The 23965-nt window shown below is 41.5% G+C and overlaps 1 protein-coding gene across 7 annotated transcripts in view; it reads right to left on the bottom strand.

Moving 5' to 3' along the window:
• Positions 1 to 23965, bottom strand: part of SRGAP2 (SLIT-ROBO Rho GTPase activating protein 2) — a 262672-nt gene that overhangs the window by 118650 nt on the left and 120057 nt on the right. For all 7 annotated transcript variants that reach the window (XM_017880915.1, XM_017880914.1, XM_017880916.1 and 4 more), the window contains exon 4: positions 3600 to 3762. In XM_017880915.1, the coding sequence (XP_017736404.1) occupies positions 3600 to 3762 (163 nt within the window). The remainder of the gene's footprint in view (positions 1 to 3599; positions 3763 to 23965) is intronic.

Below are 23965 nucleotides of genomic sequence, written 5' to 3' on the forward strand. Positions count from 1 at the left end.
GCCCCCAGTGTAAGATCCCCTTATCGTCACAGAACTGTGGTATCCCGGATTTGGAAGGCACCATGGAGATCATATAGACCACACTCTTTTTTTAAAGTTTAGGGAACTGAGGCACAAAAAGAAGTCATTGTCCAAGGTCTCACAGTTAATAGCAGAGCTAGGCCCAAGAGAAAGGGTCACTTGGAAAAGGCGTCTCCTCTGATAGCACAAAGCAAATCCCGGGGAAGATTCATGTAACTATAGAATGGCTGAGGACATTCCTTAGGACTCTTATCTGATACTATCTTAACCAGTAGGATTCTAATTCTTCATGTGCAATAACACTCTAAACAAAAGAGGTTAAAAATCTGGGGTGGGGTATGAAGAATGTTTCTTTGCCCATTACTAGAAAGCAGAGAGGCTCTTTACCCAGCCAAAATAGAATGAATCAATTTTTTTTTTTTTTTTTTAAGAGTCAGGATCTCTCTCTGTTGCCCAGGCTGGAGTGCAGTGGCATGATTACAGCTCACTGCATCCTCAAACTATCAGGGTCTCACTCTGTTGCCCATGCTGGAGTGCAGTGGCATGATAACGGCTGACTGCATCCTCAAACACCTAGGCTCATGCAATACTCCCACCTCAGCATCCCAAGTAGCTGTGGCTACAGGCACAGGCCACCATGCCCAGCTAACTTTTTAAATTTTTTTAGAGACAAGGTCTTGTTATGTTGCCCAGGTTGTTTTTGAACTTCTGGCCTCAAGCATTTTTCCCACCTTGACCTCCTGAGTTGTTGGGATTATAGGCATGAGCCACGGTGCTTGGCTGAACCTATTTTTATGATCTGCCAACCAGCTCCTAACTTAAGAGTTTTCTGCCTACATGGGAACCCCCCCCAAGGGAAGGAGAAAAGAAATTATTAATGCTGTGGGATAGTAATCATTGGCATGTCTCTAATCGACTACAATTTAATTGATCCAAAGTTACAAAGATCAAGAGAAATTCCTATGATCTGTAACTATACACAACAGTATGAATAAATCTCACAAACATAATATTGAGAGAAACCAGACAAAAAAAGAGTACATACTGTGCAATTCTGTTTATATAAAGTATGAAACCAAGCAAAGCTAATCTCTGCTGTTAAAAGTCAAGACAGTTGTTATCCTTGAGAATTTAGGGTGGGGAGATGACTCGAAGGGAATATGAGGGGGCTTCCAGGGTACAGAAATGTTCTATTTCTTGATCTGGGTGCTGGTTACACAGGTGTGAATTCAGTTTGTGAAAATGCATATAGCTATTAAATTATGATAGGCATCCTTTTCTTCGGTGAAATGTAATATATAAACAGTCATGTGAGAAATAAGTTCTTCCTCGCACTCTAGCATAGTAATACACAGCTTAAGGAAGTCAACCCTGAGCGCATGGCTAAGAATATCATTCACAAACAAATTTTTTTCATGGAGGTCATACGCCCCACACCTTGTATACGTGCCATGTACCTAGTCCTTTGGTGAAATATACATGGGGCACTTGAAGAGTCAGGAACACTTGTGGCTTTGATATCTGGCTGCCTTCGGCATAAGCATCTCTGAGATCTGGAGAGGCTATTAAATTCTCTCAGCTTGGTTTTTCTCTAACCTTCTAAGGTTGGGAGAAAAGAGAGCTGAGAGACTGGGTGAAGTCTAGCTAGGTGAACAGATCTTATAAAAGTTGTTTTCTCAGATGAACAAAGAAAACGGAGGAGGAAACTATCAGTCAAGCCCTTTCCTTCTTGAGATAGTCTAAAAGTGGCTGTCAAGGTCATAGAGACAAGCTGTCAAAATTTCACCTAAATAAGTTTTAATTTTAGTCACACACACGCATCATGAAGTATTGCAGAATAATTCAAATTAATGACAACCAAGCTGAAGCTGATGCTGGAAACCATGGAGGAGATGGTGAGAAGTACCCTCACCCCGAAATGAAGTGTGGCCCCAACCACAGCACAGCCAGGCTACTAAAAGTAGCCAGTGAGCTCTGGGAGGAGTTATCTTTCTCTGCCTTCTTTTCTTCGACAGATGATTGTACCCTCAATATTCTGTCTCTAAGACACAGGGAAAGCACCTTCACGGATGCAATTAGGTAGATGGAAGATTCCAAATCAGTTATTTGATCAGGCTGGTAATTACAGAAAAAAATGGGGTATTAATTCCAGATCTAGTGAAATCTGGAAAACTTCCTAACTGAGAATTGGAAAGCTGATCAAGAGCTTTGACTGGCCAGGCGCGGTGGCTCAAGCCTGTAATCCCAGCACTTTGGGAGGCCGAGACGGGCGGATCACGAGGTCAGGAGATCGAGACCATCCTGGCTAACACTGTGAAACCCCGTCTCTACTAAAAAATACAAAAAACTAGCCGGGCGAGGTGGCGGGCGCCTGTAGTCCCAGCTACTCAGGAGGCTGAGGCAGGAGAATGGCGTGAACCCGGGAGGCGGAGCTTGCAGTGAGCTGAGATCCGGCCACTGCACTCCAGCCCGGGCGACAGAGCGAGACTCTGTCTCAAAAAAAAAAAGAGTTTTGACTGCATTGACTACAATCCTGTTTACCAGTCTTTTCTCTCACACTTTCGAATTTTAATAATGGATTTTGTCACCTGGAAACTGATGAATTCTAAATAGCCCTCTATCACCTTTTTCTACCTATAACTTATAGGAAGATTATTTGCCTTCTGAAAAGTCTTCCGGGGATGTCAACGCTTGAATGGTAGACATGGCATATCATATACAATGGTTGGGGCCTTCACCGCTGTTTGTAACCAAACCTCATGAATAAATGATTCCACTTTGAGCTCAAGCTGAGACAGCTTAGAAAAGAGCTTCCTGAGTTTTCAAGAGGCTAGGTCCATCATTGACAGGTAAGGTGAATTGGCTCCTTAAGATTATCATGATTATTTTGAGTTTTCCTTAGTCAAATTGTTCAACCTATACCCAAGGAAGTATGATAACAATTGAGTTCCGAAAGCATTCAGAGACCCAAAGACAAAGACACATCACGATAAGAATAACCACACTTATGAGCTTACCTTGGCCAAGATGAGACCCTGGGAAGAAAACTAAACTAAAAACATAAACGTATATAAGTTTGCTAAATGAACTAGAATAGGAAAACATAAAATGACACTGTTGGCCGCTTAAGCTCAAAAGCTTCACAAATCACTTTAAGGAAACTTCCCAAAACACAGTTTTTGTTAATAGATGCAGCTTATGAATTATGGTACCAGTCCTGGGTTTGTACCTTGCAAATGGTTCCTTTCCCAAGGCTACTATTAATTCAGCTCAGAAAGGAAGAAAGGAATGCCAATTCAAATATTTTTTTCTCCACAAGTATGTAGTAGGGAATGACTAGTGGAAAGCCTATGAAGTGGGCCAATAAGATATTCTTTCTTTTATTTTTCCTTTCTAACTTTTATTTTAGGTTCAAGGGGTGTATGTGCAAGTTTGTTACATGGGTAAATTGCATGTCACAGGGGTTTGGTGTACAGATAATTTTGTCACCCAGGTAATCAACATAATACCTAATAGAATTTCAAAAATTGTGTCATTGCTCCACCCAAGAACCTCTGTGACTAGAAATACCTCTGTACCTTTTTAAAGAGTCTTCCTGAGTCCTCGCTGACTTGGACAAATCGAGGAATGATGTTATTCAGGTAGATGTCACTCAGGGTGGTGTGGTCCCTGCTTTCCCGTTTCACCTGGTTTAAGAGGAGATTCCAGCAGTTGACTGGAGAGAGAACATTCTGATCCTTCCTGTGGAGAAACATCAAGGAAAAGAAGTCATTGTTGATACGCAGCCAGGGCAATATCTACAACTATAGTCCGTGTCCTAAAATCACAGCAATCAAAGCCAATCCAGAAATAAAGGTATTTTTCCTGAAGCTCACCTCTCTGGTTTTCTCCTTTTCTAAAAACTCAGTGGAGAAAAAAGGAGAAAATAAGGACAAGAAGGAGAGAGGGGGAAGAGGGGATGTAGAAGGAGAAACAGGATTATCAGGCACCTACTATGTTCTAAGAACTTGGTGAATGCGTTATACGTATTATCTCATCTAAGCTCTATCATTTCATTGCAAGAAAAGAACTACCATTATCCCCCTTCTACTGATTAGAAAACTGAAGCTTTTAGAAAACAGAGGTTGTCACTTGTCTACAGCGAATAAGACTAACACAACAAGTAAGAGGGTGCCAGGGACTAGAACAACAGTTCTGCATTGTCTGGCTAGACCAGGTCTAAGGTGATTCTGAAGTCCATCACTTTAGCAACTAAGTCATTTGGTTTATCTCTACGGTAGAAACCAAAGTTAGAGATTTTGTCTAGAGACAAAAATCACTACAGCACTACAAAATGCCCACAAATTTATCCATTGTAGGATTTAATAAAGGCAACTTTGGAGACGTATGCCATTAAAACATTACTGAAAACTCTGGAGTTCCACAGAACATATCCAAGGAAGTTTTGATTTCATTTATTGAGCCATAATCTCATGTCCCATACAATCAAGAACACAAACCATACCTGAACATATGTGTTCCTAAAATGTCTACAGCTTGAGTGGAGCAGTAAAGTGCTAAACCAAGGTACTCCTTTTTTGTTTTTTGAGACAAAGTCTCACTCTGTCACCCAGGCTGGAGTACAGTGGCACAATCTTGGTTCACTGTAACCTCTGTCTCCCAGGTTCAAGAGATTCTCCTGCCTCAGCCTCCCTAGTAGCTGGGATTACAGGCGCCTGCCACCACGCCCAGCAAATTTTTGTATTTTTAGTAGAGATGGGTTTTCACCATATTGGCCAGGCTGATCTTGAAGTCCCAACCTCAAAGTGATCCACCCACCTTGGCCTCCCAAAGTGCTGGGATTACAGGTGTGAGCCACCACGCCTGGCCCTAGATGCTCATTTCTAATGAAAACATTGTGATCCAAAAGAATTATTGATTACCAACTCAGCATTAACTTAAGCAACAGAAAGTTCTACATTTGGAAGTTGGATTTCTTTAAGGAGAAAAACAAAAGTAGGAATAATTTGCAGTACTATTTATCAAGGGATACTGTACACATATCTGGGCCCTTTATACATGTTGTTTGACTTAAACCCCACAACTACCTGATGAGGTGGGTGTTATTAACCACATATGGCAGATGAGGAAAAGTGGACTAAAAATTTTTAAACACTTTGCCCAAGGTCATATAGCTAAAAAGTGGCAATTCCAGAATTCAAACCAAGCCTATAACTGCAAAGCAAGTATTCTCATTCACTGCAAATAGTAACGATCTGTTTCTTTCCCTCTTTCCTCTCTTCCTCCCTCCAGTCAAACTGCTACTACAAAGAAAGTGAGCTGAGAGTAGCTTAGTTCTTGAGTCAGTACTGCCTCCATTCAGCACTAAAGGCGAGGCACTTTGTGATTTGTAAAGAGTGAAGTTCAACTTAGGCTTTTCCAATTCTGTAGTAAAAGCTATTAACAAATTATCATGCCACACCTACTTGGACTTCAGAAAACATCAGACAAATCAAATATCTGTCTAACCCAAACCAAGAAGTTACTTCAAACCAATTAGAGTCCAAATTGAAAATGTTCTAAACCTGTATCCAGGTCCCCACCCCCTGCCCCAGGCATCACTCTTCTGTAGCCAAAATCACTAACTCTTAAGAGTGCCAATCACTGTGACAACACTTACCTTTTGAGAGAAACTGAAAGATTTCTATGGAAATCAAAAATATACTAGCTGAGAGGAAGAGAGACATATATTAATTTACTCCTTTCAAAATGTTTAGTATCTGGGGGAAAAAAAGTGAACAGGAAACAATTCTAAATTCAAAATGGTAAGATATTTGAACACATGCATTCCATGGCATCTGATGTTTCCACTGCAAGAAAACTTTCAAAATGATTCCAATTAGATTTCAGTTACAAAATTCTAAATAATCTAATCTACATTTTAATCAAGTGGTGTCTCTCGGCAAGATACCCATGTCCTCAGTAAGCATGCTTTTTAAAGGAGCAAATCTCATGAGACTTTACATTGACAATTGGTTTAAATCTGTTTCTTAAAGGAGAACATGGATGGGGGAGTTCTATACAGGTTCTTTTCCTATAGCACTTTACATACACACAAATGATGCCACAATTCAATTCCACAAATGTACAAACATTTGGATCTTAAATGAACAAGGCATGGTGTTAGGGGCTTTAGTGGTTATAAAAGTACGAACGCTGCAATATAGTAAGGGAGACAAAGAAAGACCTATAGTAAAATAGAACTTTAATGGTGGTACAGACAAAGGGCCAGCTAGCTCAGAAAGGTAGACTGCAGATCAAAAGAGGAAGCAGAGGGGGTAAAACCAACCTAACACCATTGGAAAGGATGCAGAGCACATATCCCCAGGGTGTCCTCAAAAGAAAGGATGAGTGAACAAAGGTGGGTCAATAAAGAGGATGGCTGGCAGTAGAAATCTTTTAAAATAAAATGCCTTATCACTTAATGCTAATAAGTTTTATCAAGACCTTGTAAGGTGTGGCTCACGCCTGTAATCCCACCACTTTGGGAGGCCAAGGCAGTGGATCACTTGAGGTCAGGAGTTCGAGACCAGCCTGGCCAACATGGGAAAACCCCATCTCTACTAAAAATACAAAATTACCTGGGTGTGGATGGTGCACACCTGTAATCCCAGCTACTTGGGAGGCTAAGGCAGGAGAATCACTTGAACCCCAGAGGCGGAGGTTGCAGTGAGCTGAGATCATGCCACTGTACTCCAGCCTGGGTGAGAGCAAGACTCTGTCTCAAAACAAAAGAAAAAGAAGAAAATAGAACTTGCAAGGTGCTACAAGTACTTTTACCATATGTATTTATTTCCATTCTTACAGCATTTTGTGCAATAGTTACAGTATTAGTATTGGCTTCAGTGAGCAGGAGCTTTTAAACTGTGTTCTGAGACACTCTGGAATTAGCAGAAAATCACATTTCAATTTAAAAAATGGTGACACATCCAATCATATGAACAACCCTTATTGATGTGAGCAAGAGACCCAGGACCCAGTTTCCCTGCATTACATACCACCACAATGTGTCGCAGGCTGCTAGCATTGTTTTATGCAAACCCTGGAAGAAAGAATCACTGTATGCCTTGGAACTTCTGAACAATATGCTATTGATTAGAATACATGTAGCTTTGCATAGGCTTATTTTTTCATTCAAGCCTATGTGTACCTCCTCCAATAAAGCTGTACAGGTGAGCCTATAACTTGACACACAGCAGCAAGGTTTAATCACATGCCATAGAAGGCTCAAGGGCCTAGGCTGGGTTCATGTTAGACTATGGTTGGGTAGTGAAAATCAACATGCTTAATATCATACCATCTCATTGTCAGTTGTTGCAATGCCTATTATACATGTGGGGGCTTATCCAATTAATATTTATGAAGGGGAATAGCTGCTAGGTGATGATAATGACTCAACTTTAAAACAAAAATATCTTCTTTTTTCCATCTAAATCAGTTTAAAGCTCAAGATTACAATAACTCATCTATGCTAATCAGAATTTTCTTGATATTGGGCTACCTAAACCAAAACCAGATGCTGAAATGAATATAAAACTATAACTGATTCATAATCCTGATCTCAATATTTTTAGTTCATGAAAACAGCCTCATTGTTCTCATTGACTGATGATATAATAAGTACTCTATAAATTTGTACTTTAAAAGTAGATTTATACCAATAAAATACTGCTTTGATCTTTTCATATATTCAGGCTCTATGCAAGACTTTTATTTTAAGAAAGGAGTTTATGCTTAAAAAACCAGCACTAGATGCTGTTGTCTGTTTCTTCCAGGAATCCGCAGCCTCTCCTACTATTAATGCAGCTTTTCACACAATATTCCTGGTCCTTTGAGTCTGTAAGCTTTCTCAGACACATTCTTCCTTTCAACTGAGGTGTTTTAATTAATTCATTTATTTATTTTTGGGTGGTGGTAGGGCAAGTAAAGTAGAGAGAAAGTGGGAGGAGGGGATCACAAATATACAGACAATTTTCCCAGCCAACACGAACAAAGACGAAACACACTTCAGGCTGGAAAATAAGCAAGGCAATGAGACGTGATTTCATAGGGAGCATATTAAGGCTCTGCTAGAGTGGTTTCCTGCTCCAGAAGCTTTGCAGCCTCATTTTATTTGGGACCGCTGGAGCCAAGGGAACTTCGTTTGGTTAGGAGATTGAAATTTGTCTTTATATCTTTTCCATCTATCATTTGTTTGCACAGTCTCTTTACTTTCCCCACCCCCAGAGCCTTAGGTTGTACAATACTTGGGCCTTTAAAGGAAAGGGTCTGCATCCCTTAGGAATGTGCTGAACAGCTGCAAACCTCCTCAAAACTAATCCCTAAAAGCAGACAAAATATCTAGGAGTATTTTCTTAAAATTTTTTTCAGGAGGAAGATCAAGAAAACATCATACTGTACTTCAGAAGGAATGACTCTGGAGTCAAAAGAAAGGAGACCTGGAAAGTCACATGCTGCCTGTACATCTGCAGAAGACATTATCACTGTAAATGTACTGAAAGAGATAAACCTGCACAGTTGAATCATTAGCTTCGAAGACATTAGCCCAGCTTTTCTCCCTCAACTTGGACTATTTATGGACATTCAACAAACTTAGCAACAAGCGCTTAAAGGGATTTCTCTAAAATATCCATGGTGAAGAGCCAAGTCCATAAAGGTCCAAGGTGGCCTCTCTATTATGGTTCTTTTCCATATTCCCTCTGTTTGGTTTTGATCATCTCATCTATAAAATGGACATGTGCCCTGTTGGTATACATCTCACTACTTAAAGATCTTCAAAGTATGGTTGTAAAATCCTGGAAGCTCTCCTGACCTAAGGTGCCATTTAATTAATAATTGCTACATTCATGGCTGTGCAGATGGAATGCATGGCATGAGACTGGCATTGCTGGAATATAGCTTGAGCTTCTGCATTGCTATAATGAGGTGTGTTTCCTTTTGGATCAACAGTCTCTAAGTTGCTCACCTCTCAGGGCTGTTGTGTGGATCAAATGAAATGATGGATGCAAAAGAACTATGCCAACAGTTCAGCACTATACAAATGTGAAGAAATATTATTATTTTTATTTCCAAACAAACTAGGACTCAGCTTTCATCAATTTCCAACATGCTTCTCACCCGGCTCTGGGCCAGGGCCAAGATCGCTGCCTGCTGAAAATGCACAGCCTTCAGCAAATAATGGTTGGAGTACGACAGCAGCAACAGGCAATTAACAAAGCAGTTGTAAGTCTCTGGGAAGACGTGAGAGAGATACCAACAGGAGAGCAGATTTTAACCTCCCACTGTCTTTTCCCTAAAAGACAAGGTAGAACAATCAGTCCTGCATTCCACACTGGGAACTGTGTGCTGAGGTTGACAGAAAGGAATCCAAAGGGAGCCTAGATTGCTGGAACCCTAGATGCTTCAGCAACTTATACTAAGCCCCCATCCCCTGTCTCAGAATTCCTATCAAACCTGCCAATCTGCATAGAGAGATGGCAACTATCAATACATCTAAGCAGAATATAATTTCTCACTTTTAAAAACAGACGTATCTGTGATGATAGACAAAACCCAGAGAGTTGAATACATCATTCAATATATGTTATTGAACATATAACTATGTGGTGAATAAAAAAAGGTATATGCATGATAAAAAGGAATCATTTAAGTGATGGTTGGACAGGGAACTTGTGACAAGGAGGTTGGATTTTTTTAACCTAAATTCCCTCCTGGCACCTTGATTAAAATGAAATGAACTGAGGCAGCCAAAGAGATTATTTTATTCAGATGAGTGTTATTAGCCTTTCTGGCTTATTTTCTCTATTTTGTATTTTGCTGATGCTGACAGAAGCAGGCAGGCTGGATAGAGAGGCAAAGCTGCAGCGGATTTATGGTCTGACAGTGCCATGCATAAAATCAGACTCTTGCTGACCCAGATAAGCCAGAGGATGGATTGGATTTGCTGGGGAAGGTGTTAAAAGGAGGGGGTAAAAATCACCAAGGTAGGAACTGACTTGAAAACGATTCTGCCTGTAATGGTGGACGCTGGTTTTGTGACCCAGTAGAGTACAGCGGCAGCCTGAAGGTATCTTTCAAAGACAGGCGGGCAGGCAGGGGGCAGGCACACTTCTCTGGGCTTATCACAGCTCTGGCTTCAGCTTTGCCAGCAATGAGATCAGAGGAGGAGAGTTCAGAGACAGAGAAAAGTGCCAAAGGCAAAAATAATATAGTCTACATATGGAGAAATGAGCTTTCAAATTTTCAGGGACAAGTGAGTACCACAAATTGTCTTCGGTAGCCTAGACAGATGATTAGAAAGGATTCAAGCAGTGGTAGACCCACCTTCTCAAAATAGCCTAAATTGTCCCCTATAATCAGGTCTGGGGGAAGGACTGTATGAAAATAGGATTCTTGTGGCTCTGGATTAGTTCCATGGAGCAGAACCACACCCTTGAGAGAATGGCATACCCAAGAGCCAGAGCTTAGGAATCTGCTTTGAAGTAGAGAACTGGACTAGCACCGTGTCTGACATCTATTAAGTGCTTAATCACGATTTCCTGAATGATTATAGGACCAAGGTTCTTGTGGCTAAGGTCAGAGAACTAGGAATGGCCCCCCAATATAAGCCATTGTAGACACTAACTGGAAATGTCTCCATCAATTTATGTTAAGTGAGAGATTCTGCCTTCCTTTCAACCACCCCTATGGCACCGTGCTCAGAGCAGAAAGGAGGCAGCTGGAGGGTCTTCATATCACTTAAGACAGATCTATGGATCCCATAAGACCAGACATGGGGGTCTACACAGGATTTGAATCTCTGCCATCCCTATTTCTTGCCTAGTTTCTGATATCTTATTGTCCAGGCTCCTTCTCTGAGTCCCTGATCTCTTCTTATTTCATTCATTCATTTAACAAATATTAATTGAGCATCCTACTATGGGCTAGACACTGTTCTAGGAAAAAAAAGGATCAACATTCTTTTTTCTGACCTGCTTCTCCATGTTTGCGGATTTTCTGGATCCAAGACATGGCTTTCCTGCTCCTAAACTGTGCAGCAGCCACAACACACATCTTATCCTGGTCTTGTGGCTTGGATGAACCCATTGCAAAACTCTGATTTGGCTGACTTGGAAAATCTGCCTGCCCACCAGCTCTCTCTATAGCTTCTATAGACCTGGGACCTTCCCTTTGTTTACATCCCATGTGTTAGCACTAGCATTCCCAGAACTACAGAGAGGAAAAAATAAAGAGGCTTTTAAACCCTCTTGGTACAATCTACATGCTACAATGCCACCCCAATATAATCCATAGAACTAAGGGCCTAGAAATTCACCTCGGTATTAAATATGCTCCCTGAAAGCCCCCCAAAATAGGCTGTGATTACATCAAAGACCTGAGCTGACTCATTCATTCAATTAAACTAAAACACCATAGCAAGGGTAAAAGACAGAACAAAGGTGTGATCGATGACCAAGGAACATAAAATTTATACGTTTCTCAGCTTAAAAAGAATTCGTAACCATCGATATCATGTTGACAGTTGGATCCACAAAGTCCACAGAAAAACCTGTGAACAACTCTACAATTATATCTTCGGTTTTTTTCTTCTCTAGTTAATTAAGATGTCACCAGAAGCCCCATAAGTAATTATAGCACATGACAAACACACACAGAAAAAAAAATACACGCAGATGTGTTAGCAGATTTTTAAAATAAATGAAACCTTGGGAGATGACTGAGGCAGACAGTCTGGCTCACCCCTGGTAGTTCATTCTAGAGAAATAAATACCTGTCTGTGCCAAAGTGGAATGACGTCACTCAGAAATCCACACACTTATTATCAAAGCAGTAACCACCCCCTTAAGAGCAAGCATCTCCCTGGCACCAGGCATGAGCGGAGAAGCTTGATCTACAGCCAGAAACTCCTCCTGGCTAGCAAACTGTACTTTAGTATGCCAAATAGCAATAAGCCACTGAGAAGAAAGGGTATCCATAAAGATCTCCCCCTCTAAATACCTGTCCCTGAGATAATGAATCCCCTTACATGGCTCATAACAACAATGAAAAGGAGGGAAAAAAAATAAAATTCTTGATTCTGTGAAACTATGGATCTAAATGGAATGAAGTCTACGTAATCATCAGATTGGATGCATGTGTCATTATCAGTTCTCATGTGTTATTTGGATATTTATCTTGGAGAAGGAAGTCTCTTTTGTGTGGGGTGCAGGAGGAACAACCCCCAGGCCCAGTAAGGAATTCTCTTGAGGACAGGATATATTTAGAATGTTTAATGAACACCTATCACCAAGAATAGGTGGGTACTTAATCAGTATTGACTAACAACAGATGCCAGAGCCAAAGCAATCCTGTAAATGTTGAGGATAGAAAGACCATGATTCATCTAATGACTAGTTAATATCTTCAGCCTCCACTAAACTTGCCAAATCAGCTGCTCCAGCATGTATCTGTACTCACTCTCTGGGTGGCTACTGAATGACCAAATTTGTATGTCCATTGGCTTCCTGTATGCTCTAAATTACAGCATATTATTAACCATGTTGATACTTTACTGGCAAAACTTTAAGGGGTTGAGTGGTAGAAGAGATGCCCTAGTCAATTTCCAGGTTAGTAGATCAAATTATTGAGTTCAGGTCCTTAAGGAATCTGGATGAACAATGTGAAACTCCATCTATACTCTGTGGGAAGCACCTTGAACTATGCTTAAGACCCAGAGACTAGGCTTAGCTCTGCCACTTACTAGCCAGGTAACTTTGGGCAAGCCACGAATGCATTCTGGGTCTCAAAATTTCTTCAACTGTTTTAAAAAGTAAATGGAAGCCAGGTATGGTGGCATGTGCCTGTAGTCCTGGTTACTCGGGAAGCTGAGGTGGGAAGATCGCTTGAGCCCAGGAGTTGGAGGGTATAGTGCACAATGAATGTGCCTGTAAATGACCAGCCTGGGCAACACAGTAGAACCTGTCTCTTAACAAAACAAAACAACAACAACAACAACAACAAAAAAAAAAAAAAAAACGGGATAAACAGGGACAGCAGACCTGCCCTGCCCAACACACATGACTTTTGTGAAGATCCAATCAAACAAGGTGATGCCCACAAACATGAAAGTGTTCTACAACCATATATCAGTACGAACATCTTTTCTTATTATTTTAACAACTATTATTACTCAACAGCCCACACAATGAATTCATACACACAAAACAAAGTGACTAGAATCAGGTCTGAAAAGACAAATACATCTCAAAATTCCTCTTACAACAAACTTGTTTCATAAATTTCCTACTTCATTAGTATACTAAATAGGAATACTTCTTTTTTTGGTTTTTTTTTTTTTTTTTTTTAGATGGAGTTTCGCTCTTATTGCCCAGGCTAGAGTGCAATGGCACAATCTCGGCTCACTGCAACCTCCACCTCCCAGGTTCAAGCGATTCTCCTGCCTCAGCCTCCCGAGTAGCTGGGATTATAGGCATGCCCACCACATCCGGCTAATTTTGTATTATTTAGTAGAGACCAGGTTTCTCCATATTGGTCAGGCTGGTCTCAAACTCGTGACCTCAGGTGATCCATCCACCTTGGCCTCCCAAAGTGCTGGGATTACAGGCGTGAACCACCGCACCCGGTCCATACTTTCTTTTTTTTAGAGACATGGGGTCTTGCTCTGTTGCCCAGGTTGGAGTACAGGGACATGACCATGGTTCACTGTAGCCTCAAACTCCTGGGCTCAAGCAGTCCTCCCGCCTCAGCCTCCCAAAGTGCCAGGCTCACAAGTGTGAGCCACCTCGCCTGGCTAGGAATACATTTTGTTGTTATTAATTTATCATCTGATTCTCTGGAAATTCCCAAACTCAGTGAATCTTCTGTGCTTAACCTAGCTGAGACTTTAAATGAAAGAATCATGTGCAAAGAGAAAAGGCCAGTGTGTACAAAAATAGAATCATGGAATTTCAGAGCTAGAAGGGACTTTCAAGATGGTCTAGAGTCTAGACCAAGCCTGTCATTTTCTGAGTGAGGAAATTGAGGCTCAGGGAGCCTGAGGTCACACAGATAGTGGTGGAGCAGGGCAAGAATCCAAGTCTCCTGACTAGTAACCATTTTCTTATTTCATTGTGGTGGTTATTACATTTCATTCAAAAAGCCCTTAGCATCTCAAAGGGCTGGTGCTGAAAGAGTTAATAGACAATGTTCAGAGCCCCATAGTGCAGAGCTATTCTAAGACAACACATAACAGGAATACCAAGGGTCCGTGAACCCAGAGGGAACAAAACTGCTGCTGCCTAACGGCGCCTGAAAGCATGTTGACACACTGCATGTGGTTACACATGAAAGGCAAGTGAATAGGAAAAGCAGTTTTGAATCCCACCCCATTCTAATTTTGGACTGGCTCTGGGCACCTACTGGAGGACTGGGCCACACCCCAGTCACTCTGTAAAATGACCCTTCAGTTCCTTCACTCTATTCTGTGGCCTCAGTTAACCCCTTCTCTGCCTTCTTAAGGGCCAAAAGAGACATCAGTAAAAGAGGACTCTCAAGGAATTGTGAAGATCCAGAAGTAAACCTAAGTGATTGGGGTCATTCTGTAACGAGAAGATTCTCAGTCTAGAGTCAGCTGATCCCCAGTAGTATCTGTCATCCCCAAGCAAGTATGTGATCTGAAGCCTTAAACGGCCAGGTTTATAAATGCAAAAGAGAGGAGTTTCTGTAAGTGTGAGGCTTCAAGACCCCAAATCACCTTGCATCAGAATCACCTGGAATGCTTGTTTAAAATGTGGATTCTTATGCTCATCTGCCAGAGATTACAACTTATTAGGGGTGGACTGATGCCCAGGAATCTGCCTTTCAAATCAGCATGTCAGGTAATTTTATGCACACCAAAAATTTAAAAACCAATGCTTTTTTTTTTTTTTTTTTTGAGACGGAGTCTCGCTCTGTCACCCAGACTGGAGTGCAGTGGCCAGATCTCAGCTCACTGCAAGCTCCGCCTCCCGGGTTCACGCCATTCTCCTGCCTCAGCCTCCCGAGTAGCTGGGACTACAGGCGCCGCCACCTCGCCCGGCTAGTTTTTTGTCTTTTAGTAGAGACGGGGTTTCACCTTGTTAGCCAGGATGGTCTCGATCTCCTGACCTCGTGATCCGCCCGTCTCGGCCTCCCAAAGTGCTGGGATTACAGGCTTGAGCCACCGCGCCCGGCCAAACCAATGCTCTTAAAGCAATGTTTTACAAACTGTGGGATTCACCCCATTAGTGAGGTTTAAAAAAATCAACTTATAGGTCACCAACTAGCATTTCTCAAAAAATTAAGTAGAAAATAGTAGAACAGAATAACAGAAAAAAGTAGCCTGGACGAAGCGTCTCACGCCTGCATTCCCAGCACTTTGGGAGGCTGAGGAAGGCAGATCACTTGTGGTCAGAAGTTTGAGACCAGCCTGGGGCAACATGGCAAAACCTTATCTCTACCAAAAATACAAAAAATTAGCTGGGCGTGGTGGTGTGCACTTGTGGTCCTAGCTACTCGGGAGGCTGAGGTGGGAAGATCGCTTGAGCTTAGGGGGCAGAGGTTGCAGTGAACCATGATGGCGCCATTGCACTCCAACCTGGGTGAAAGAGTGAGACCCCATCTCAACAAAAAAAAGAATAGCAGAACAAAGTAGAAAATCTCAGAGTATATCATACAGAGCAAAGATAAGCATTGTTTTGTGAAAGTGTTGTTCTCAGCTATTTATGTGTATATATGTATATTCCGGCCTGTAGTATAAAACACAGAGATTCATGATCAAAACGTTGTAAAGTCACTGCTTCAGAGTAATGGTCTTAAATCATGGGAGATAATTACGTACCCCTGATCCTTTCGAGAATCTTTTTTTTTTTTTTTTTTTTTTCCAGTTACCATCCATAGGGCTCTGCTTGATACTTTTTGAGAATCTAAGTATTCTCTTCTAAAGAAGGGAGGGAGGGAGGGAGAGAGGAATGGAGGGAGGGAAGCGGGGAAACGCTATAATCTGCATAGATAAATCCAGCGTGTACTTGCACTTCTAGAAGCCTATCCCTCAAGGGCTTTGCTTGAGGACAGTTCCTACAATGTCTGGTCACAGTACGCACCCAATAACCACTATACCATGCCAACAGCTTTCTCCCCATACTCTGTAAATGACTGCCAGTGTCTTCCTTATATACCTCTAAGATAAGTGGTCCCACTACAATGATTGTTTTCCTCTTATTTTTAGGGTGACTAGGAATGCCAAAGCTAAACAATGATCTACAGAACATTGGGAGAAAGCAGTTGGCATATTCCCAGAATGAGGATTCTGAAAGCAATGGTGTGGGTCCAATGTCACTGCTTTCCAAGGAACAAGCTCCCTGTCTACAGAGAGTGTCTACTTGCTCCCGACAAGGGCAGACAGTGGCACTGGCACAATTTTGCACCCCTAGTGATGAAGTCAATAGAAGAATATCTACTTTATTCGCAAGTTGGTGAATTATATGACCTATAAATGTACCCACAGACACAGAGGCCCCAGCCTCACCTTCTTTATATGACCAAAAGGACATAAGGTCCCTAGTCCTAGATGGAAGATTTTAAAAGGGTATAAACATTTAGAAAAACAACCAACAGCCCTAGCTTGATTATCAACACAGTCCCATCCCGATGGTTAAAGCTATCAGTACATAGAAAGAGAAGAAATGAGGATAAAGGTTTTTAAAACCAGGCTTTGCTAAGTAAGGAATATAAAGAAGAGATGGAAAGTGGCAAGGTGTAATGTGGGGAGGGTGGGGGAGGGCAGGGTGAAGAGAAATGGAAGAGTTGGGGAGGAAGGACCATTGAGAAGGCAGAGAATCAAACCCCAAAACTATTCTAAAATTTCCTGATGCTTTTCAGTAATTTGTTTTCATGCGGTGGAAATTGGCACAGCATCTAGGATACTTTGGGCCCATCTGTTTTTGAACTTAAGCTGTAGACAAGATTCAGAACAGCTGGAATCAGCAGCACTGACCAGGTTATATGTGTCTGGAGGAAAGAGAAATAAAATGAGTGTGTGGGAGATGGAGGAAGAGGGTTAAATGGGGCAGAGGAAGGGGATTCTGGAAGTCATTCCCAGACAGACAGGAGAAAATGGCCAGGTCATCAGAATTGATGCAAAACAGCTATTAGAGAGGCCAAAGCATGTAACTGAAGAAAGTCCAGGAGGAGAAATTTCAAGGATTTCAGAACAAGACGCTAGCAAACAGTCTTGCAAAAGGACATAAAAGTCTGCAAGTTTGGGTGTCAATGTGCAGTGTCCTGGGGCTTCTTGTCTGAGAGGCCAGATCAACATCATCCTAAGGTCTTACATCAAGCATATTACATGAGCTGCTGGTACACAGTACACACAATCATGGCCTACAGCTGAGCAGATGCTGATGCAGATACTGGATTTTTGGTTCGCTAAATGCAAAGAGGTGATCAGGGAGAATGGCAAGGAGAACCTAGGAGTAGGCTTAGTGGAAATTAGCAAGGGTTTCAATCCACAAGATGGTTTGCCTAGAGACAGGGTTGGCCCAGAAGTAGGGGAAATGGTTGGTTTGTTCTCAGTGCATGTCTGGCCTATGTCCCCATCACTGACTTCTGCTAAAGCCCTGACTTAATCTATGGATACATGGGTCTCTCACTTCTCCTGAATCTGTTCCATCTTTAGTCAAGAGAAAAGGTTTGGCAGTGAGAAATGTCAAGACCCCATTCTGGAAAGGAAAACATTAAATACAAACAAATAAATAAACCAAATTATATTTCAAACAAGTAATATAACGACATGGAAGGTCTGGAGGTTGAGGGATACTATGGTTTGAATATGGTCCACTCCCTCCAAAACTCATGTTGAAATTTGATTGCAATTGCAAGTGGTTTTGAGAGGCGGGGCCATTAGGGGGTTGTCTGGGTCATGGGAAGAATCCTTCATGTATAAGATTAACATTCTCATGGAAATGAGTTCTCACTGTTGTGGGACTGGATTAGTTCCTGAGAGAGTGAGGTGTTGTAAAGCAAGCTTCTTCCTAGTGTTTGCTGTCTTTGAACTCGTTCCCCAGCCTTTCAGCTTCTCCACCATGTTGTCAGGCAGCACATGGCCCCCACCAGGAGCTGAGCAGATGCTGATGCCACGTTCTTATACTCTCCAGCCACCACAGTCGTGAGCCAAATAAGCTTCTTTTCTTTATAAATTACCTGGACTCAGGTATTCTGTTACGGCAACACAAAACAGACTAAGATAGGAAAGAAAGAACTAGTCAGCTAACTTTTGAACACTGTATTTTGGCCCTCAAGGTTAATAACAAAAAGAACTCTAAACCAGTATTAAAATCTAGTCAGTAGTCTTCTTTTTCAGAGGCATGGGTTAGTAATTCTGAAGCAACTTTCTGTACACTCTAGGACTGAGCAATTAAGTGAATATGTGTGTTATGGATAAAAGGAACCAGGTTTCTCACTGTTCAGAGAACAGGAAAGGGGAGAAAATTAAATAAAACACATGGTATTGGATTGGAATGAAAGATACTGATATGAACTCATAGGCTTTAATATATATAAATATACAGACCGATAAAGAAACAGTTATTTATAGAAGTACATGGGTGTGTGTGTGTGTGTCTATGTGTACATAGATGTATCTACTACCTCTGTCTGCTGAAAGGGACTATAAATAATGGTACTTCGGTCACAAATAGCATATTTAGCATCCATGGTTTCTAAATACCATTTCCCACTAAAAGCAACCAAGGCTCTCTGAAAAAACGGCCAACTCCAGAGTAAAGGCAAGGAAAGTACAAGTTAAGCCTGGAACACCTTGTTGTGCCATGAAGTAAGGAAGTGCTCAAAGAATGATGGGGACATATCAATAAGACACAGGAGCCAGCATGAAGGGACTCCATTGGCCAAATCTAGAACAATATGAACATTAAAATAAAGATGGCAAAGGATTATAACCTGTTGAATAAAATAATAATCCACAAGTCCACACTGATATAAACCAACAACCAGACCAAAAAGTGGGGGTAATGGAAAAGCTCTTCCTTACAGTAGAAATGGAACTGATAAATGTAGAAGGAATGATGAAAACTGGAAAAATGACTATTTGGTAACCATCATAATAAAAATTGATTCAAGCAAGAATTACAATGGATGCTAAAACTAGTGAGTATAACAGTTGAAGGTAAGTTGATATTTACATGGTCTCAAAGTATCTCTCTACAATATATGCATTAATTACAAAGTTTATAGAACAACTTCATGGTGGAGAAACCTAGCAGACACAACTATAACCAAATGGTCAAATTTAACATCACCAGTAATGGCACAAATCATCAGCAAGTGCCTCCTGATATGATGCACTGAGAGGAACATGACATCACCATTTTATGGTATTCCTGCCAAAAGTGTGTGGCTTGAATCTAATCATAAGGAAATTATCAGAAATTGCCAGAAATATCAAATTAAGGGACATTTTACAACATAACGGGGTCAATGTCAATGTCTTGAAATGTAAAGAAAGACTTGGAAATCATCCCACATTAAAGGAAACTAAAGAGATAAGATAATTGAACGAATTGCATAATCTTGGACTTTCTTTTGCCAAAAAAGGACATTTTTAGAACAACTGGTAAAATCTGAATGTCTATTGATTAGAAAATAGTATTGTATCAATCTGGTCGTCCTGATTTTGATGACTACACTACAATTATGCAAAAGAACATCCTTATTTTTAGTGAATACACCCTAAAGTATGTATGGATAAAAGGGCATCATGTCTGCAATCTACTCTCAAGTGTTTCAGAAAAGCAAAATATGTATGAGAACTGGGTATGAAAAGGGTGAAGTATAAAGCAAACGTAGTAATATGTTAACATTTTGGGGCAAGCTGGATAAAATGGTAGTATACAAAAATTTTTTGTGCTATTCCTGTGATTTTTCTATAAGTCTAACATTATGGCAAAATTTTAAAACTGTTTAAAGATTGCATTCTGGAGAAAATGAAATCATTTCTCCCATCTCTCCTTCGGCAATAAGTGTATATTATTTTGTGTTATCTTTTTCATATAAACTCTCTGTCTTCCACATGACACCATGAGCTTCCTGAGGGAAAGAACAGGATCCTACACCTCTTTGTGACCCCCAAACCTGCGGAGAACCTATTGGTAATTAGTGATGAGAATGAAGTCAAGTGTTTATTACTAATTCACATATAATAAAGGTGACTAACAGGATGACTCATAACCCAACAATTCTGTCTCCTCAACCTGGAAGTCTATGCCTTATCTGAGCACGCACAAATACACATAAACAAACTTAAAATATTTCACATTAAATAATAACTTCCATGAGCTAGAATGGTAGCTTATTCTTCTATGTATATTTAATTCCTTGTACAACTCTTGGCACAGAATAAATGTTCAATAAATGTTTGCTGAAAGATTAAGGGAACCTCACATACCAGGATTGACATTCACCAAATTCATACAAATGGACAAAACAGCCAGAAGTGGACTTGTTTTGCAGAAGGAATAACAGCACAAAGATGGGCCGGGCGCAGTGGCTCACGCCTGTAATCCCAGCACTCTGGGAGGCCAAGGCGGGCAGATCACCTGAGGTCAGGAGTTCGAGGTCAGTTTGGCCAACATGGAAAAACCCCATCTCTACTAAAAATATAAAAAGTAGCCAGGCATGGTGGTATGCACCTGTAATCCCAGGTACTTGGGAGGCTGAGGCACGAGAATTGCTTGAACCTGGGAGGCAGAGGGTGCAGTGAGCTGAGATGGCACCACTGCACTCCCACCTGGGCAACAGAGTGAGAGATTCCCATCTAAAAAAAAAAAAAAAAAAAAAAAAATTGTACAAAGATGTTCTTAGCTTCCAAAACAGTAAGTTATTTTATCACAGATTTTCACGCCAGTTGTTTCTTGCTAGAGTGGCTCAAAAACATTCCCGGATCTGGTAAATTGCTTTTCTTCATCTGATTTACGATAAGAATCTTTCTAAAGTCTTCTTTAATTTGGTACCAAGGAAGCCTACCAAAGATGTATTATATTTTTTCTATTACGGCTTCCCTGTACTATGTTGTAAAGTAGAAGGTTTCCTAGGCGCTGATCATCTGGCTGGGAACTCGGTATGTGTGCTTGGGGACTAGGGGATGGGGATAAAGAAGAGGCAGCATTGAAGTCTTCATAAGCCATATTCTCATCACTGACCTCTGTTTTTTCTTTTCTTTTCTTTTCTTTTCTTTTCTTTTTTTTTTTTTTTTTTTGAGACGGAGTCTTGCTCTGTCACCCAGGCTGGAGTGCAGTGGCACAATCTCGGCTCACTGCAAGCTCCGCCTTCTGGGTTCATGCCATTCTCCTGCCTCGGCCTCCGGAGTAGCTGGGACTACAGGCACCCGCCACCACGCCCAGCTAATTTTTTGTATTTAGTAGAGAAGGGGTTTCACCATGTTAGTCAGGACGGTCTCCATCTCCTGACCTCATGATCTGCCCGCCTCGGCCTCCCAAAGTGCTGGGATTACAGGCGTGAGCCACCATGCCCAGCACCTCTGTTTAATGAAGTAATGAATATCTAGCAAAACCAACATTGAGAAAGTATAAGGTTAAAATCCAAGACAAAGCCCATAACAATAACCCATTAATCAGTGTATCATAAAAACCTGAGTTGCGTCCTTCAGAAGATACTAAGGGAAGTGCACCTGTGTGCTCTTCCTGTGTGTTTTCCCTCCTATGTGATATGGTTTGGATGTTTGTCCCCTCCAAATCTCATGCTGAAATGTGATTCCCAATGTTGGAGGTGGGGCCTGGTGGGAGGTGACTAGGTCACGGGGGTAGATCCTTCATGAATGGTTTAGCACCATCTCCGTGGTGATAAGTGAGTTCATCCTCACTTAGTTCACAAAAGACCTGGTTGTTCAAAAGTCTGGGACCTCCCCCGACTCTCGCTCCCACTCTCACCATGTGACATGCTAGCTCCCTGGTGCCTTCTGCCATGATTGTAAGCTTCCTGAGGCCTCACCAGAAGCAGATACCAGCACCATGCCTCCTGTACAGCCTGCAGAACCATGAGCCAATGAAACTTTTTTTCTTTAGAAATCACCCAGCCTCGGGTATTTATTTTTAGCATCGCAAAAATGGCCTAATACACTGTGTAATTTGTATGCACGTATATCTAGGACTCTGTAGTAAGAAAGGGCACACATTTCCACCGGAGAAAACAGGAGCAAGAAGGAGACTGACAAATCCAGTCCATGTATAAAAAGGGGTGAGGGAGGAGAAGGAGGAGAGGAAGTCAATACACTAAGAAGCCAACCCTTTCTTAACTGTGCCTGCCTTCCTGGGTTCACCTTGTTCTGTTTTAGAGTCCACTCAATAGCCTGTGCTTTGTCTTCAAGGAAATCCATCTGAGGCATCATTTCTACCTGTACACTGCAGAAATCAATTCTGTACAACTTCCTCTTTTTGCTAAATCCCTGAGATGCTGCCTATAAATTCAAAGAATTTCAAGCATCAACAATAACCCCTACCCCCACCCTAGAACTTAGTTATGAACATCTGTTGTTTACAAGGGTTCAGGCTGAGAGCTGCCAGACTTGTTCTGCAACCTCTACTTTAACATAGAGGCTGCCAGGAAGGGATGTCTGAATTTCATGCAAGGATGCCCTGTCCCGACTGCTTAAGCAGGAATCAGCAAACACAGCTCAGCATCCTACCGTTGAAGATAATCCTAGTTTGTTCGATTCGTTTTCTAATCCTGGCTCTTTAACCAGCTGCACCCTAAATATACTAAGAAGCAGAACTGTGCTCGTTAATTCTCCCTGAATTTAAAACCCAAGGAGCAATGACAGTGGGGATGTATAAGAGGAGGCGCCAGCAGAAAAGATGGACCTATTTCAACTCTGAAAAACCCAAACCCTACTTTTTTCTCATTCTCTGTAAATCTTTCATTAACAATGAGTCCGTCCCATGTCACGCTGTTTCTCTTCACCATGTGATACTTCTGTGCAGCGCAGGAATTAGATATTAAAGTCCTTACTTCAATTAACTAGGGAACAAATCTAATTGAGAACATAACTATACTATTTTTTACCTTTCCCTGACTGAACCAAGTACAAGTCCCTCCTGAGTACTGCACCTTTCTTCTCTTCCTGGTGACTACTGGAACCTGCTTTAAATGGGGTGCTATTTTTAAATTCCTGTGCACATGTGTTCTTATTATTCTCTCTCAGCCTGCCTGATTTTCCCCATTTCAATTATAAAAGCATGTATGGCAGAGACTGTCTTTTCTTCTTATCTTGTAAACCCTCCCACTTAACACAGTCAGCTCCCAATAAGATGACACAGCTTTTGCCTTGAAAAGAGAACTGGATCAAAGTAAATTCATTTAATTGGCTGCAAATTCCTGAAAATTAAAAATCCCAAGAACACACTGCCTAGTAGTAGTTAGACACATTGTTTCCTGTGTCTGCTACAGAATTATTATGGGGCTTACAGGAGCAGAGAAAAGGAAAACTAAAAGCTCCCCACACACTAGCACTGTTGTCAAGGAACGTGATCACTACTGTCTTTGCTCCATGGAGCTGAAAGACTGAGGTATGGCCTGCTGACATTCCAGTGGCAGATCCTAGGAGACACAAGGAAACTCTCAGGAGTCTCCAACATCCTCCCAATTGCTCATAAAAGCATATTTTGCTTCTGACCTGCCCTCTTATCATTCCCTACCCTAAAAGGAAGAGATAAAACCATTTATGCATAAGTTTGGGAGCTTCTGTTTGGCCTCATGAGACAAACAACCCAGTAAACCACATATTTTTTTTTTTTTTGGGGCCGAGTTTCCGTCTGTCGGCCAGGGCGGAGGGCAGTGGCCGGATCTCAGCTCACTGCAAGCTCTGCCTCCTGGGTTCACG

Source organism: Rhinopithecus bieti, unplaced genomic scaffold (genome assembly GCF_001698545.2).
Source record: "Rhinopithecus bieti isolate Rb0 unplaced genomic scaffold, ASM169854v2 scaffold_12049, whole genome shotgun sequence".
Classification (NCBI taxonomy): domain Eukaryota; kingdom Metazoa; phylum Chordata; class Mammalia; order Primates; family Cercopithecidae; genus Rhinopithecus; species Rhinopithecus bieti.